At 44.9% G+C, this 18,274-nt stretch overlaps 1 protein-coding gene across 5 annotated transcripts in view; it reads right to left on the reverse strand.

The window, feature by feature from the left end:
- Window positions 1-18,274, reverse strand: part of OTOF (otoferlin) — a 175,145-nt gene that overhangs the window by 19,271 nt on the left and 137,600 nt on the right. For 3 of the 5 annotated variants that reach the window (XM_036750429.1, XM_036750428.1, XM_036750430.1), the window contains 11 exons: window positions 16,758-16,910; window positions 15,581-15,770; window positions 15,054-15,178; window positions 14,447-14,581; window positions 13,095-13,256; window positions 10,059-10,178; window positions 8,268-8,429; window positions 7,733-7,895; window positions 7,091-7,161; window positions 4,147-4,176; window positions 3,406-3,537 (listed from right to left, as the gene is read on the reverse strand). In XM_036750429.1, the coding sequence (XP_036606324.1) occupies window positions 3,406-3,537; window positions 4,147-4,176; window positions 7,091-7,161; window positions 7,733-7,895; window positions 8,268-8,429; window positions 10,059-10,178; window positions 13,095-13,256; window positions 14,447-14,581; window positions 15,054-15,178; window positions 15,581-15,770; window positions 16,758-16,910 (1,443 nt within the window). Of the gene's footprint in view, window positions 1-3,405; window positions 3,538-4,146; window positions 4,177-7,090; window positions 7,222-7,732; window positions 7,896-8,267; window positions 8,430-10,058; window positions 10,179-13,094; window positions 13,257-14,446; window positions 14,582-15,053; window positions 15,179-15,580; window positions 15,771-16,757; window positions 16,911-18,274 lie in introns of all 5 variants that reach the window. The other 2 variants (XM_036750426.1, XM_036750427.1) reach the window with 1 other exon arrangement.

Below are 18,274 nucleotides of genomic sequence, written 5' to 3' on the forward strand. Positions count from 1 at the left end.
GATAAGCTCATAGCTAATTCAGACACCTGAGCTACATCCTTTGGCTTGGTCTCTAAGAGGAGACTATACTCTGTGGGAGAGCAAAAGAGAGAGAAGTAGGGAAGAAAAATGAAGAGGACACAGAAATGTGTGGACTTGATTCCAAAGAGAGTGGCTTCTGCATGGTTGGTCAATCAGTCAATAAGCATTTATTAAGCTCTTACTATGTGCCAGGCACTGTTGTAAATACTAAGAATACTAAGAAAGACAAAAAACTAGTACCTTCCCCTAAGGAACTAACAATCAAATGGAGGAGATGACAGACAAACAATTAAGTACAAGTAAGATACATACATATGTATGTATGTATGTATACATACGCACATATATATATATATACACACATACACAGGACAATCAACAGAAGGAAAGCATTAAAGAGAATCAGGAAAGACTTCTTCTAGAAGGTGGAATTTTAGCTGGGACTTGAAGGAAGATGGGATACAGGCATGGAGGACAGTCTGTGAAAAGCTGCAGAATGGGGAGATGGAGTGTTAGATAGGAAGAACAATAAGGAGGTCACGTCACTGGCTTGAATACATATGGGTGGGGGGGATTAAAGTGTAAGAAGATTGAAAAAGTAGGAGGGCATTGAATGACAAATGAAAGATTTTATATTCGATCCTGAAGGTGATAAGGAGTCACTGGGATTTAATAGGGAAGTGACCTGGTCAAGCTAGCTGTTTAGGAAGATCAATTTGATAGCTGAGTGGAGGATAGACTAGGGTGGGGAACCCAATCAACGGTCTATTGCAATAGTCTAGAAGTAAGGTGACGAGAGTCTGCACCAGGGTGTTGACAGTGTCAGAGGGAATAGGGGACCATGTGTCGGAGAGACATTATAAAGAGAGAAATGACAGGATTTGGCAACATATTGGACATATAATAGCAGGGAAGAGAAAATGAGGAGTCTAGGATGACACCTTGTGAGCCTGGGTGACTGAGAGGGTGTTGGTGCCAAAGAGTCATAGGGAAGTTAGGAGCAGGGGGCGATGTCAGGGGGATTAATGAGTTCAGTTTTGGATGTGTTGAGTTTAAGATATTTGTGGGACATTTTGTCCAATAGGCAGCTGGGGATGTGACACTGGAGGTCAATAGAGAGGTTAGGCCTGGAAAAGTAGATCTGGGAATCATCAGCATAGAGATAATTGTTAAATTCCCAGGAGCTGATAAGATCATAGAGGGAAATAGAATAGAAAGAGAAGAGAAAAGGGCCTAGGACAGAACCTTGGGGGACCCTCATGATTAGTGAGTGTGACCTGGGTGAAGAAGATCCAAGAAAAAGATTGAGATGTGGTGAAAACAAAGAGGAAAGTATTAAGGAGAAGAGGATGATTGTGTCAGACTGCAGAGAGAGCAAGAAGGATGGGGACTGAGAAGACGCCAGTGGATTTGGCAATTAAGAGAACATTTGGTAACTTTACAGAGAGCAGTTTCAATGAGGTTGGAAGCCAGACTGCAAAGAGTTAAGAAGAGAAGAAAGGAAGGGGAGGGACCAGTAGTAGAGGACCTTCTCAAGGAGTTTAGCCCAAAAGGAAGACGAGATATAGGACAGTTGCTAGTGAGGATGGGTGGATAAATCAAGTGAGTTTATTGAAAATCAGAGAGACAGGGATGTTTGTATCTAGTAGGGAAGCAATCAGTAAGAAGAGATTCTAGATCAATTAGAGATAGGAATGATGGACAGGACAATCTGCTGGAGAAGATGGGACGGAATGAGAGGCAACTGGCTTACTAGGACTCAGGAGGATAGGCTCTTGTTAGAACACTTGACCCTCTCAGTGGTTTATAAAAGGGAGCTGAGAGACCAACTCATCTTCATTTTCCCCTCTTCTGAAGATAGAGCAAAGCCCAACAGAGTAGAAGTCCATGCTGGGGTAGAGGGAAACCAGTGCCTATGCACAGGAACAGGAAACAGCTGCCTTGGGGCATAGGTAAGTGGGAGTGTCACGTGCCTGAACTTGGAGTCAGAGAGATCTTGAGAATGGATTTTCTCAGTTCAAAAGTTGGGAGCATTTAGGGGTCTGAGAGATTTCCTGCAGGAGCAATTATGGGCATGGTCACTGGGCCTGAGAGGAGAGTCCCCACCATAGACAGTTGTCATTTAATAGACTTCAGAAAAAGCATAATTGAGTAAAAAAAAGAGTTTTTGTATTTTTAATCAGTCTTTTTTTCTATGAGAATCCTGTACGTCTGAATTACAAGAGCTAATCCAAGGCCGTGCCCAAGGCATCATCATCATCCGTCAGCAGCAGGATCTTGTTGTGGAGTCATCTCAGTTGTGTTCAACTCTCTGTGAACCCATTGGGGTTTTCTTGACAAAGAGGCTGGAGTAGTTGCCATTTACCTCTCCAGCCCATTTTACAGATGAGGAAACTGAGGCAAATGGGGTTAAGTGACTTGCCCAGGGTCACACAGCTAGTAAGTGTCTGAGGCTGAATTTGAACTCAGGAGGAATGAAATCATCTTGTGAATATTAGCATTGCAACCCCCTGAACTACAAAGTAACACACCCTTGGTCACAAAAGGCAGGTTGAAGATGATTGGCACAAATCCCTTGCCACCAAGTAGAACATATATAGAAGACCATATGTAGTGCTGGATGGAGAGACATAAAGGAAATAGAGGCAGAGACTGAACTTTCCTCAGGTTAAACTCTCATCATGCAGTTGGCTAGTAGATATGAAATAATCCAACTCCACTTTCCCAGAGCAAACGATCTAGGGAGGCAAAAAATGATTTTAAAAGGGGCATTTAAATGCTGAGTAGAAGCTTGAACCAAAATCAGGTGGAAGCAGTCTTGTCTCATTTCCTGCTTGAGGTGGGGTTTCAGTTGAATTGTGAAGAGAGTACGGCAGCACTGGCTTAGTGAATATAGAGGGGAGAAAGACCTGACTTCAAAACATGCCTCTGACACAATGACTGTGGGCAAGTTGCAAAGGAGTTGCTGATCTGCATCAATGAAGGGACTTTCCACCCTGGGAATGAAATCACAGGGTTGGTTTTTTTTTGTTTTGTTTGGCAATCAGGGTTAAGTGCCTTGCTCATGGTTACACAGCTGGTAAGTGTCTTAGGCTGGATTCGAACTCCAGGGCCAGGGCTCTATCCACCGCACCACCTAGCTGCCCCCAAATCTCAGGTGCTCAAATGCCCTCCCCCATCTCAAGAAGAACACCAATTGGTATGAAGAATGTGAAACTGTACAGAACTATGTGCTGAGGTGGGAATGAGCAAGTTGTGTGACGAGATGACAGGCTTAATGGTTTGGACAAAGTACCAAGGAGCTCATTGACTTGGGATCGAGATTGGGGCTGTCCATCTCACCCCTATTCTCGTTGCCCCAGCCCTTCTCCTGGAGCCTCTCACCTCTTTCATGGTGTCAATAGACGCGAAGTATTTAGACCACCAGTCCAACATGCTTTCATCTGGCTCCTCCTCCTCTGGCTCTTCTGAGGTTCCTTTCTTCTTCTTCTTCTTCTTGTCCTTCTCCTCCTCTGTCTGCAGGTGGTGAGGGAAATTAGAGGATCCTAGATTTAGTCAATCTTTCAGTCACCATTGACTAAACATTTGCTATGTGCCAGGCACTGTGCTGGAAGGAAACTCAGAGGCCATTGAGGCCAACCCCCTACTTTTTACAGATGAGGAAACAGCCCAGAGAGGCTAAGAGACTTGTTCAGGGTCACACAGCTAGTAAATGTCTAAGGAAGGATCTGAATTCAGGTCTTTCTGACTCCAAGTTCAGATCCAGGCTGGCAAGAGCCTCAGGGTACAGTTTTCTCTTCTTTCCTTCTGTAGCATCTCTTCCTGAGGTGTCTTTGCCAGCCTGTGGGCTAGTTAGACCATACTTCCTTAATCAGCATAGCTCCCAGATCATTCCAGGCCAGGAAGACACCAAGTCTATGTAGTAATATTAGGACTTCTAGGAGCTATAGTGTTTAGAGTATGTGGGCTCACCATATCCAACCTTAGCCCCTTAGGCTCAGATGCCCAGATACCAGCATAAGAGCTATTTCCCCCATTCTGTACCCCATGCCTCCCATATCCCTCATCCCACAAGCTTTAGTCCTGAGGCACTTCCCTCTGGAACCCTCCAGGGCCCAAACTCACCACATCCACTTTGACCACGGCCTCAGAGCTCTGGGAGGCATGTCACAGGAAAGAAAGACAAAGTTATGCACTAGGGACACACAAGGCTGAAGGCAGTAGCAGAAGCACAGATAGACCACAGAAATGAGAGAGCAGACAGGGAGGTGCACGAGTACAGTTCTTGGCGGGGTGGCTACGCACAGGGATGCTGCTTTGCAAGCAGAGTTGCAGAGACAATGCATTTTGCATCAACAACGGTATGTTCTTTTAGGGACCTGTAAATAATTTACTCTTCGGCTGTTTCTAAATTAAATTTCATCTGACCTGGCTTGGTAGGGAAAAAGCTGAAATGAATGATTAAATGGAGGTGGACTTATCTATATGCTCCCACTTCATCTGTACAATGGATATCGTATTTCTTGCCTTCTCAATTAGTGGGGGAGGGGCTGGAGGAAGGGAAAGAATTCAGAATTGGAAATAGAAATTTAAAAATAATAATAAGAATGACAACAACCCCAAAGTAGACAGAACAGGAAGATTTTTAAAAAAATATCTTTATACTCTGTCTACTTCCCTACCAGGGACTGTCAAGAACTTGCCATCTTCACACACGTGTACAGCTAAAATAGAAGATGTGTAGTGGTGGCTTATTTCCCAGTGGGCTAATCAATGACCTTGTAATCTCTATAGGATATTGTGATTTTGCATAGGGCTTGCCATGTACATCCTCACGACACTCTCTACCTGTTTGACATTTGGGAAATCAATTCCCTGGGTCTCGGTTTCCTCCTCTGTAAAATAAGGAGGTTGGCTAGATGTCCTCAGGTCTCTTCCAGCTCTTAAATCTGTGATCCTATGGTTTCAAATTAATTCCTCGCTTCTGGGTCTTAGTTTCCTTGTTTGTGAGATGGGGGGCGGGGAACTCAATTGCCTCTGAGGTCCCTTCCAATTCATTATCTAGAATCCTTTGAAATAGTCCTGGTGGGGGAGGGGCGAGGCAATATAAATGATGACTTGATGAAGTGGGTGGAGCCTTGCAAATATGGAGGAAGGATGCAGAATGAAAAAGCTGACCCAGGAATTTTGGTGGGAGGGGATAAAGGGGTTACCAGCTTTGAAATGAAAATGAATATCCTTGTTTGGTGGAGGTGAAGATATGGACAGTATCTTCTCCAGGTAGCTTGGCCACAGGTCTGGCCCTGTACTGAGACTTGGTCATGAGACTAGCTGGATGGCAAATGGGCTAGTTAACTTCAGAACTTCTACCAGTCATTTATGGGACTAGAGACACTTTAGGCTTAGATTCCCATGTTCAATGATGTGACAGTTCTGGAATTTCGGTTTCTGTTGTTTCCCATCTCTCTCTACTTGCTAGAAAAGTTGTTTTCAAAACCCTAACAAAGACAGTTACCTGGATAGCTGAAGTTTGTGAAGGGGTGGAGAAGAGAAGAATGTGAAGACATTGGGGTTTGTCCATGGAGAGGTTCTGAGGCAGCCTGTTTTATGTCTGCATAGTTCTCATCATTAGATATTGAGTCAAAATCTCCTTCTCTATAACCTGTAACTTGTATGATCTACCAGATGTATCAGACTTGTTGTTCAGTCATGTCCAATTCTTCTTGACCCCATTGGGGGGTTTCTTGGCAAAGATACTAGATTGGTTTGCCATTTCCTTCTCCAGCTCATTTTATAGATGAAGAAACTGAGGCAAACAGGGTTAAGTGACTTGCCCAGGGTCATATAGCTAGCAAGTGTCTGAGGCTGTATTTGAACTCTGGTCTTCCTGACTCCTGGCTTGGCTCTCTATCTACTTTGCCACCTCGCTGGATCAGACTAACAGATTATAAATGCCTTAAGGTCACAGATTATATAATCTTTCATCTTTCTATTCCCTGCAATGCCTTGATCACAGTAGACAAGTAGGTGCTTAGTAGGGTAGATATGTGCTGCAGTGGATTGAGTGCTAGACCTAAAGTCAAGAAGACTCATCTTCCTGAGCTGGAGAAGGAAATAACAAACCACTCCAGTGTCTTTGCCAAGAAAACCCCAAGTGGGGTCACAGAGAGTCAGACATGACTGAACAACTGAACAAAAAATTGGCAAGCTGGGTTGTCAATCAACATGAGGCCAGCCAGTGATGGGTTCACTTGGTTGTTACAACATTACTAGTTAGTCTGATGATGCAGAAAGCTTTCCTTCCCCTCTGCTGACTCTATGTTAGAAGAAAGTTCCAGGCAGCAGTCTTAGGATAGAGAACATATGGTGATTCTCCAGTAATCCCAGAGCACAAGCAGATGCTAACATATCCTCAGACTCCCTACTCTTGCTACCTTGTGAGTGACAGGTAGGAATCAAGGGATGTGTATGTGGGGAGGGAGTTGGGCACTTATAGCTGGGGTCTGGGTGGGTATCCTCAAATAGAACAAATGCCTCCTCCCCCAGGTTCCCAGTGTATTTGGGTTTGCTTTGAATTCTAGCATCTGGGTATTAGGATAAAATTGTCCTCACTCCCATGAATACCTGTACACACAGTAGGTGGTTTGGGATTATTATTTTTGGACTATTACCATGTAATCCTTGACTGGGGATGTTCCAGATCATTCTGCTCAGTGTCTTACTATACTGTTGCACAATATGAAAAGAAGTATTGTTGAAGGCTTGTCATAAATCCTATTGGTCTGAACATGAGTCATCCGTGATTATAAGTTATATTCCTAACATGATCTTTTTAAAGAAAGAATAGGTATAGGAAAAGTGCTGGAAAATAACAATTATAGGCTATAGTCAGGCTGTGTATAAACTAGATGTGTGTGTGTGTGTGCGCGCGTGCGTGCGTGCATATGCATGCAAATATAAGTACTGCCTGTATTTGAACAAACATGATAACTATTGAAAACACATGCACATGCACTCACAGACACCCACAGAGCCAAGTCAAGGGTCCTCCTTGGGTGGAGGGTCTTACCGCATCTAGCTTTACCATGGTCTCCAGTTTCTTGACTGGTACCTCGGGTTCCATGTTGATCACAATCTCCCCTGTAGGATGGTAGCAGGGACCCCCATTGAATAGCACCCGGCCCCCCCTGCATGGCCTAACTGGAGTAGGAAACAGATAGACAGAAAAAAGAGGAAACAGTGACAGCAATAAAAGGCAGGAGGAGGATGGACCAGGGTTCTAGAGTTGTCCAGCCAGGAGCTCCAGGAGGGAGAGAGGAGGTGTCAAAGGGTGGTGGGGAATAGAGAAGGTTAGAGAAATGGGCTAAGAGCCCACTGCAGGGCTAGAGGAGGTGGCAAGGGCTAAGGTTCAAGGAGGAGAAAGGTCAGTTAGGACAGAGGTAGGGACAGGTTCTCTAAACATAGGGCTCCATAGGGTTAGCTGGTTTTCTGTGTTCATCCTATGGCCCCAGAATTCAATCTTCTCCCCTCCATCCTCCACCCCAAGTCCCCCTCAAATCCTAGATCACAGCTCTCAGTAGTTGAGATTCTGGAGTTAGGGTAGTCAATTGGCTGGAGAGAAAGAGAGAGGGACAAAACAGGGTCTGGGCTTGAGCAAATATTGGAGTCAGTAGGTAGAGTAGACAGGATTGGGGTCAAGGGGGATTGGTACCTGTGGTGTTCCAGTTGGGGGAAGAACGATCAGGGGGTCTATAGATGAACCGACGAAGGGAGCTGACAGCATGGGAGCCCACCAGGGTGTATCGGCCAAAAGCTCGGCAGTCTACTACCCGGATATTGAGTGGAGGGTGCAGCAGCTCATTCTCTGGAAGGTCCTGGGAGGGGGGGCAGGGTGAATGGGAAGGGAGCTGAGAACCTGGAGAAGGAAGCTGGAAACACTTCCCTCCTCAACCCCTGGCCCCAGCTAGGGTCTACATGGCACGGTGGATGGAGCACTGGACTTGGAGACAGGAAGACCTGAGTTCAAATCTTGTCTCTGACCACTCCCTGTTCAACTTTGGCACTTACATCACTTCCTTGGGTGCTTACCTTCCCTCATCTGTAAAATTAGGGGGTTGGACTGACTGACCTCTCAGATCCCTTCCAGATCTCAATTGATGATTTAATTACAGTTGGGTCTCTTTATCTATTCCACATCCCTTTGCTCCTTCTTCTCCCATGAATAGTAGCTGTGAGCCCCCACTCACTACTTCAAACCACTTGACAAGGGTGTTGAAGTTGGGGTTCTTCTTATAGTTGTGAATCAAGGATGACTGCACCCCTCGGCCTGCACATTCAATATCCACTCGAGGCCGGTCCACCTGGGCCAGATTCACTCGTTTCAGGTCCCGGAGACCCCAGAAGAGCACCTAGGAAGGGAGGAGACTCACTGGGAGGAGGAAGGATACAGGGAAATGGAGGTAACATCTGAACCAAGTGTTGGCATCGTGTAGAGACAGAGAGGCAGAATTGCCTAGGAAGCACAGCCCAGGAGAAGACAACACTGGATCTGGAGCAGGAAAAACTGGATTTGAGGCTTTATTCTCCTGCTGAGTGATACTGGACACGTGTGCTCCTCTTCTCTGCACCTGTTTTCTTGTCTATAGAAATAAGGGATTGGACTAGGTGGTGTCTGTGGCCCCACACAGACCTGACATACTGTGGTCTCTGTGATTCTCTGGCTTCCTCTTCCTTGCTCCCACTTACCCAGGTACAAGTAGGTATCTAATGAGAATCTGGAGAAAATCCAAGTTGAGGGAAAGAGACCAAGGGAAATGAACCATTGGGAAGCGGTATGGTGGAATGATTTCAGATGCACTAATGCTGGAGTGTAATGAGGTGAATGAATGAATCGTTGAACAAGCATTTATTAAGCACCTACTATGTGCCACAGGTACTGTGCTCTGTACTGGATCATCCTGGGCACAGGGGATACAAAGACCAAATTGGGACTGCTTCTGCCCTCTTAGGAGCTTATAATCTAGCCAGGGAGATAACATTTATGTGTATAGAAACTAATTTCCTTTGTTCTTTTCCCTTCCACTTGGATTTTCCCCAGACTTTAATTAAGACAGTGGTGTCAAACTCAAATAGAAACAGGGATCTTTGTCTGTGCATGCTGACTTAGAAAAATACAACTTTAATATTATCTATGTTTTATTGTACTTTTATTTATTTTGTTAAATATTTCCCAATACATTTTTATCTGGTTCAGGTCATACTCTGGAATGTTGCTGGAGGCGTGTTTGACACCTGTGCATTACACAATTTCTTGTACCTGGGTGGAAGAGGAAGCCATAGACACAGAACGTATCAGGCCTTCACGAGGCCTTACGGTCCAGCTAGAATTCCTTCATGTGTATATAGGAATAGAAAAATGGATAGCATAGCACAGAGCAAAAGGCACTGATATGAGTCAGAGCAGCTGGGATTGCATTCCACTTCTGACACTATACAAGTGACATTAGGCTTCATGTAGAAAAGATGGTGCTAGAACCAAACTTTAAAGGAACCTGGGAATTCTGAGAGACAAAGGTGAGGAAGAACCCATGCAAAAGCACGGTGGTGGGCGATGGAATGCTATGTAAGAGGAATGGTAATTAGGTCAGTTTAACTGAAGCGTAGAATGTGGGCAGGAGGATCAGTAATATTTAATAAGGCTTGAGAGATAAAGGGGGGTTGGGTTCTGGAGGGCTTTGTGACCCCAGGTTTTGTGAGCCTTACATTTGTGCTATTGGGAGAAATTGTCTCTAAAAGGTCCACGATAAAGTTAGGGAGACACATGGAGAGAAATTGGGACTTTGGAAGCTGGAAAGGTAAGGAATATAAGATCTCTGTGTTACTGAGTCACAGAGAGAGGGGAAGGGAGGCTGTGAGGCTCAGTGAGGCACATCTAGTGGTAGTGAAGAACATTTGGGGAGAGGCGGTGTAGGGAGGACCAAGCAGTTAAAGTCCAGGATGCCTAGTTCTGCCAGGAATGAGAAGGGGGCACTTGTTACCTCAATCCTATATTTGCTGAGAACAGGCCGAATGCCAAGGGGCACAGGCATGATGGGGCCTCGATCCGTGTCCACAGGGCCATTGATGGGAGGCAGGTCAGCCTTCCCCGCTGGTCCAATCTACAAACATGGAGACATGGTACACAGGCACATAGACCAGGTCAGAGCAATGACCCTAGAGCAGTAAGAATTAAATACTCAAGTAAGTTAGAAGTTGGTACATGTGTGTGAACAGGTACTCGTGTATACATGCATGGGTGTAGTGTATGCGTGCAAATACAGGTGTATATATGTATGTTTCCATGTGCTTATGTGTATAGACACACTGCACATGCATACATGTATGTGTGTTTGTAGGTATGGGTATGTCTGTGTGTATGCATGTGTACATGTAGATAAATATACATGTGTACTGTGTATATGTGATTAATGTATATACATGAGAATATGTGGATGTGTATATGTATATGTGTGGGTCGCATACACATGTATGAATATGTTGTGTAGTACACGTGTAGGTATGTGTACTCCACATAATGTGTATGTTCCATGTAAATTGTATAGCATCACAATGTGTACATCTGCACATTGTATACGTGCAAATTTATTTGTGTATATGCATATAGCTATATTTGTGTGTATATTACATATAGTTATGTACCCAAATATTTATACACGTACCTGTGTATATGTATAGATATGCATGAATATAGGTGTGTACGTGTACACGCACACGTGTATATATGAATAGGCATACTATACAGGGTAGGCATCCTATGTACATGCGAATGTATAATTGCACATGGACATGTGTACTGTGTTTGTATGAATGTTTTTGTATTCCGTGGAATATGTTTGCATGTGTGCATACAAATGAACATGTATATTGTTCACATGTGACTATGCATGGCACAATGTGATTTATGCAAACATATGTGATAATGCACATGTGTGGGGTAAACATGTTCAGTGTGAGTGTATATGTGTGCATACATGTGCCTGTATGCTATTTCTATAAGTGAGTACATGTATAAGCCTGCTATATTGTGTCATGTACTACCTAGTACAGGTCTGTATGTGCATACATGTACATTGCACACATATGTATGTGCATGTTCTACATATTTGTTATAGCAGAGGTATCAAACTTGTGACTTACAAAACCCCCTAGTGTGGCCTGAACAAGAATAAAATGCAATTGGGAAATATTTAACAAAAAATAAAAAATACAATACAGCACAGATAATGTTAATTTGTGGTTTTCTAAGTCAATATGTGACCCACAGAGATCTGTTTCTTTTTGAGTTTGATATTACTGGTGTACATGTATGTTTGTATGTGCATATACATACACACATGGGTATGAATGTGCATGTGTAAGTATACCATGCATGTACATGTATGCTGTGTATTGTGAATGGCATAGCATACACTTGCAATGTGCATTAGTATGTGAACATCTGTACTACGTGTGCATGTGTGTCTATATGTGTGCCACACAAGTTTGTGTATGTATACTGCATATTTGCCTATGTACTATTGTAATGTGTTCATGTATTCATTTGTGTGTGTTTGTATGAACATGTGCATCACACAGTATAGACATTGTTGTATACACATGAGTATATGTACACAGTACAGGCTTCACATGCACGCAATACACAAGTGGGTACGCTACATGTATGTGGGCACGTATGTACGTGTTAGGTTGTACTGAGTGCGTACATGTATGATGTTCCTTCACAAGTGTACATTTGTACTTGGACTGAGTGGGGTAATATATAGTTGTGTAAAAACACTGTTACATGTAAGTGTATTTTTGTAGTGTAGAAAGTAGGCGGTGTATTACATACATGTATGTGTGAATGTATGGAAATGAGTATTCATGTATGAGTGTGTAATGCATTGTGCAATGTACTTATGTACATATATACTTGTGCAAATGCACATGCACCTGTCTGCTGTGCACACATGTGCATGTAGAACCAAGTACACGTGTGCATTTCACTGTGTGCATGTACATGTGCACATATAAAATGTAATACATGTGAACGGCATTATGCAATGTGTATATTTTATCTATATATGTGTATATGTTTGTACAGTTGGGTACTGTACGCGGGTTCCAGTGTAGTTTACATGTACACATTTATATGTGTCTGTATGCATGTGTTTACAAGTGTGCACATATAAGTAAATGGACATGTGGGCATGTATATACACACTTGTGTAGACAGGCAGATTGCAAAACAGTTGTATATGTATGTGGTATGTGTGCATGTATTGTGTACGCTGTGTATATAGTAGGAGTGCCTGTGTTCCTATATGTATATACCTGTACCTACGCATGCATGTGTATGTGAGTACATGTGCATGTGTGCATATCCATAGGTGTGCACGTCTATTGTGTACATGCACATGGGTGCATTTGCATGTACGTGTATTGCATGTACTCATGCATGTGCGCGTGTGGTGACCTGGGGTATGTCACGGCTGCTTCTGGGAAGGCTGCTTCAGGCAGTGGTGGGGGCAGGGTAGGGCTGGCTGGGGAAGAGTTCAGCCAGAATGAGGCCAGTTGGGTGGGAGGAAGCAGCCTCCCCTTTTCACTAATTATTCTTGCCAGCTCTGTGCTAAGCTTGACTGTCTGAATGTTGCTGAAGGGCAGAGTGCTGTGCATGCTTCTCTGGATTTCAGTGCCCTGGGAAGAAGCTGTGGGTACTCATTCCTGGTCCCCCTGGGTGGTGCCCAGGACAAGAGGAGGACCTTTCTCTATGAGAAGTGCATTTATTTTTTGATAAACAAAGCTAAGAAGGCCTCTTCTGAAACGACTGCTCAGAGTTAGGCCTGAATCATCTTCCTCCAGTGGCCCTCTAGCCTGGAGCCTATTATTAGGCCCCAAAGTCACGATTCTGCAGAGAAGCAGAGAACCAAACTTTGTGCTCTGGGGGTGCTGGGCTACATTCCTTCCACCACCTCAACTTCCTCTGAAGCCTCAATCCCTTCCATTCTTCTTCCTCTGCCTGGGCTCCTCCTCACCTGCAGCAGTTCAAAGGCAGCCAGCAGGTCCCCAGCTGTGGCATTGCCTCGGTAGATCTGGTAATACTCAAGCTGGGGAGGGAATCGGGGTGGGCAGTAATCCTCGTCTGCCATCTTCACCACAGGCTTGGCAAAGGTCCGGCCCATGAAGTCCGCCTTCCCCTGTGGGAGAGGATGCTATATCCTCAAACATGGGCTTGAAGAAAGGTTTGGCTTTGGTTGCCACCCCCCCACTCCCAGAGGGCTGCCTCTAAGGTTTCCTTCCCCATTGTGTCAACTCTGAAGAGACCTGTCTTTCTCAGAGACCCCTGTTGGCAGAGGGTCCGATTTGGTGCAGAAACTGCGGCCTTGAGGCCACATGCAGCTCTTGAGGTCCTCAAGTGTGGCTCTTTGACTGAATCCAAACATCACAGAACAAATACCCTCGGTGAAAGGGCTGCACTTGAGGACCTAGAGAGCTGCATGTGGCCTCGAGGCTGTAGGTTCCCCCCCTCCCCGGTCTAAGGCCTATGGGCAGGCACATGCATGGATGATGAAGGGAGTCACGGGGGGCATTCTCTGGGATGATCTCAGCAGGATACCCAGTTTTAAGGCTCCCGGAATAGCTGGAAAGTACATGACACTTAGAGTTTATAAAATACTTTATAAATTATCTCATTTGACTGTTCCATTGAACTTGCGAGGTCGTCAAGGATGATATCATTCCCATTTTACAGATAAGGCAACTGAGGCTGAGGTTAAATGACTTGCCTAAGGTCAAAGGGACAGAACTGGAATTTGGACCAGGGGCCAGTTCTAGTGTTCTTTATACTACATCATCCCTGAAGGTTTCTGGGCATGTCTGGCCCAAATTAGATATATCTCCATACTCAGAGAGGTGGGGTGAGATCGAGGATCGTGGGATCACAGATTTAGAGCTGACAGGGACTTTGGAGGTCATCTAGTTCAATCCCTTAATCTTACATAGGAGGGACCCTCTGATCTGGACTAGGGAAGACCCTTAGGGACAATCTTATTCCATTTCCCTTAAAGGGACCTCAGTGTGGGGGGCATGGAGGATCATCTAGCACGGGGGTAGGAAGTGGGCTTCCTTCTTTCCGTGTGGGTAGACAAGAGTTTCAAAGATTGCGGTGTTGGGGATTAAGGTTGCCAGCTGTCTTGAAAACTGGACAACTGAACAAACACTGAAGTATGTTCTTTGGCATGAATCGCAATTCAACTCCTGGTGTGGCAGGAGCCATACCAGGATATTTGATGGTCAGTGATAGCTGTAGTAGGGGATGAGGCAGGGAGATGAAGGGGTGATGCCAAAGGGGCCCCTGATCCCCTCCCCCTCCTTCCATAGCATATACCATAGTGTCTTGGTCATATATTTCAATGACAATGATGGGGGGGTCATCCCGCAGCTCATGGGCCTCTCCATATAGTTCCAAGTTGTCAAATACCAACATCTGGTCCCAGGTTGGGCACAGGGTCTCATTTAAAACCTGGAACACGAGTGAAAGTAGGGGAAAATATTATCAGGAAATCAATGGGAGCCCACTTGGGAGAAAGCCATAGCTACCTACTCTTAAATTTCAGGGTCTGTGAAGATTCAGAACTGAATTCTAGAGTTTCCCTTCCTAAGCCTTCAGTAATCTTGAGAAATACATTAGTCAGCACAAAGATGTTTTCCTAATCTGTGCTATATTGAATTTAACTCCAATGAAAATTAATAGCCTTTAATAATGGTTATTAACACAGGTAGCTGGTACAGGTCCTGGGCCTGTAGCTATCTGCAAGGCTTCTCTCTCCTTGCTCTTCCCCAATTCCTCCAAAGAAATTAGTTGATGTGTGAGCTTTTATCACTAGGCCAAACATGTTACATCCTGCCTATGGATCTCGTATCCCCCTGATCCTCTTCTGGAGCTGTCTGTCTCTCTCATCCTCCCAGGGAGAGTCCCCTCTCAAAGATCTCACCTCTGTACACTGACTCTGAGTGATGAAGAAGACTCTGGCGAAGGGGTCTGAGAGACCACTACTGTCCGCAGCAAAGAGGCTTCGAGCCTGATACATGTGGGCCCTGAGCTGGAATGCTTGCTTCTCTAGATGGAGATGGGAGGACAGAGAAGCAAGGCCCTGAGGCTCACAGGGTCCCAAACGTTTCCCCCCTCCCCATGGGAATGTTCAAGACTGTGGGGCTGGTCTTCCTCTTCCCTCTCTCCTTGGTATAGCTCTCTCCAACTCCACAGCTCTGGATACCACCCTCCTTTTGGTGAGGAGTTTGGATGAGTTATAGAGTGGGGATGGGGTAGGGGTGGGAGGAATGGATGGGGGCATAAGACTTTGATTTCCCTGGGAGAACAGGCTGAGCTGGACAGGGACTTGTCCAATGGATCTACAAGAAACTGAGCTGAACTGTCCCTGGGAATCTGCCATGAGCGGGTGTAGGAGGCCTGATGAACTGGGGGGAAGTCACACAGGGGCCCTTCAGGGGACACACTCACTGGTATAGCAGAGGCTGATGGGGGGGAAGGACTGTAGGCCCAGGCCCTGGGCTGCCTTGACCTCCTCAAAGCCACAAGGCAGGCCGCACAGGAAATCTTTCCGCTGCTTATTGAGACCCAGCCACAAGTATAGCTCCAGCTTGGCCTGTACCGTCCAGCCAGCTGAGCCAAAGCCCCTCTTTCCTGGCAGCTGGGGATAATGAAGACATGTGACTGAGGGATAATCAGGGCCTTGGCCACCCACTCCCTTTCCTTATTCAGTGCCTTTTAGCCTGGACTCCCAGAAGGCACCAGATGGGATGGGAATAGGAGGAGAAGGGAGGCTAGGAAGTGGGGAGAGACAAAATCCTTTCCTATAACTCATCCCCGAATTTCCCTTATATTGTACCTCCCCTGAACTTGTAGGTTAGGTAGTTTGAAGATGACATCATCATCATCATCATCATCATCATCATCATCACATTTACTGCAGGGCATTAAGATTTGCAAAGTATTTATGTATTCCCTTATTTGAGCAACTCTATGAGGTAGGTGATATTAATGTTATCTCCATTTTGCAGGTAAGAAAACTGAGCTCTGGAAGAGGTTAAGTCACTTGCCCAAGGTCGAAGCTACTAAGTACCTGAGGCCAGATTTGAACTAAGGTCTTCCTGACTCTCCCCACTATACTCAGCTACCTCACTATTGAGTCTTAATATAAGGGAATGGACCAGGACCAGGGAGGCCAGTGCCCACGAATTCTAATTCCCAATCTATTTAATGCATCCTGTAGTATGTGCCATCCCTTCCACATTTCCCCACTTTTCTCTGTTTCCATTCTTTGATTCTTCTGGGAAAGGCTAGAAGATTTTCAGATTTCAGATTTCTAAAAGACTCTGGATTTTCCAATTCTTGCTCTTTTCTTAATAGCACCTTTATAGTTTCTGTCAGAGCTGAGGTCCCAAGGAGAATGTGTGTGCATGAGCTTAGATTGTAAGTTTCTTGAGAGCAGGACCTGTCTCAATATTTATCTTCCCAGGGCCTAGCACTATGCTTGGCACAGTGTTAATTGATTGATTGGGGGGTGGAGTGGGGGATAAGATAGTGGTGGTCATTAGCTACGCAGAACTACTTAGGAGAGACTAGAGTTTTGGTTCAGCCCCCCTCCTTCCCATATCCCCCCACTCCCACCCAGCACCTTGAGGAATAGGGTCTTGACTTTGGCACAGTCCTTCCCAGCTTCCTCCTCCACAATTGAGAAAAGCACATCTTTGGAGGGTACCCGAGCATAGGCAATTCGCTTGTTATTGCTCATCATCCAGATGAAGACGTCTGGGATGCTGTGCTGGGGCTGTGTTGAGAGAGAAAGCATATGTGGGGGCCTTGAGTTGGAAAGTGTGAGATGGAACAGAGGAAGCTGGGCTTGGAGTGGGGGAAATGCATGAGGAGCAAGTCATGGTTGGTGGGAGGGAGGGCTAGAAAGAGGACAGATGGGGAAGAAGGAAGAAGGAACCTACTTGGGGCTATGGGAAATGGAAGCTAAAAGAGTCCTGTCTCCTCTCTTTGTATCTTAGATCCACCATTTTATGAACATGTTGTCTCTTCCCATAAGAACATGAACTTCTTGAGAGCGAGAAGTAACTTGTTTCCCCAGCACTTAGCACAGTGCCTGGCACATAAAAATGGCTTAATAAATGCTTGTTAATTGACTGGCTGATGTATAGAATATTTGACCTAAGTTTTAAGCTAGAGAATCCAGGGAGAAATCCCAGAGTCGTAGAATATTAGAGCTGAACAAAGTCAACTTTGATGAATAAGATGGGTAAATGAATTGGAGAATTAACATTTTTATTTGGTCGGAAATGAGGTGTGACTGACTCTAAAGCTGGGGTCCTTTGACCTTTCTTGTGTCATGTACCCCTTTGTCAGTCTGGTAAAACCTATTGACCCCTTCTCATGGCAATGTTTAAAAATGTATAAAATAAATGCATAGAATTATATTAAAATAATTATCAAAATATTAAAAAAGACAAGTGTACACACCCCAGGTTTAAGGACCCCTGCTTTAAAGCAACGAGTCCAGTTTTCTTGTAGGGCTTGTACATAATATAAACAAAATCTCCTCTCTTGGGAACTGAAGGCAGTTTTCCAAGAGGGGCTGCACAGATGTTTTGAGGGATAGCAAATGTGAATGGACTAAATCCACAGCATGTGGACAAAGCAACCTCTTCCTTGCAGTTGTTACATGGAGCTTTGCTAATGTGAAGGACTGATGGCTTATGGGAGCTAGCTTTGAAAGTTAGTGGGAGGGGACCAGTTTCGAAACTGAAAAGATTAAGAATAATGTGGTGATACTGGAGGTACATGCTCCAGCAAGGGTGATGGGAACAATGCCGATTAGCTCAGGAGTGCCAATTGGGCAACCCCAGTCTTGCCACTTGCTACATATGTGACCTCAGGCAAGGCACTTGACCTCCTTGGCACTTAGTTTCTTCACCTTTAAGATGAAAGACAGTTGGACTAGATAGCCTCAGTGATACTTTTGGTCCACTGAGTGGTCAGTGGTCAGCTCTCAATCTGTGATCCTATATTACTCTAAGAATCGATAGTTTGGGGATGTTTCAGAACATAATTTCCTCACCTTATCACATGGCAATTCAGTTCTGCATAAGTGTGTTTTATTTTCAAGTCAAATTAACAAGGATTTATTAAGCA

Source organism: Trichosurus vulpecula, chromosome 3 (genome assembly GCF_011100635.1).
Source record: "Trichosurus vulpecula isolate mTriVul1 chromosome 3, mTriVul1.pri, whole genome shotgun sequence".
In the NCBI taxonomy this organism is placed as follows: domain Eukaryota; kingdom Metazoa; phylum Chordata; class Mammalia; order Diprotodontia; family Phalangeridae; genus Trichosurus; species Trichosurus vulpecula.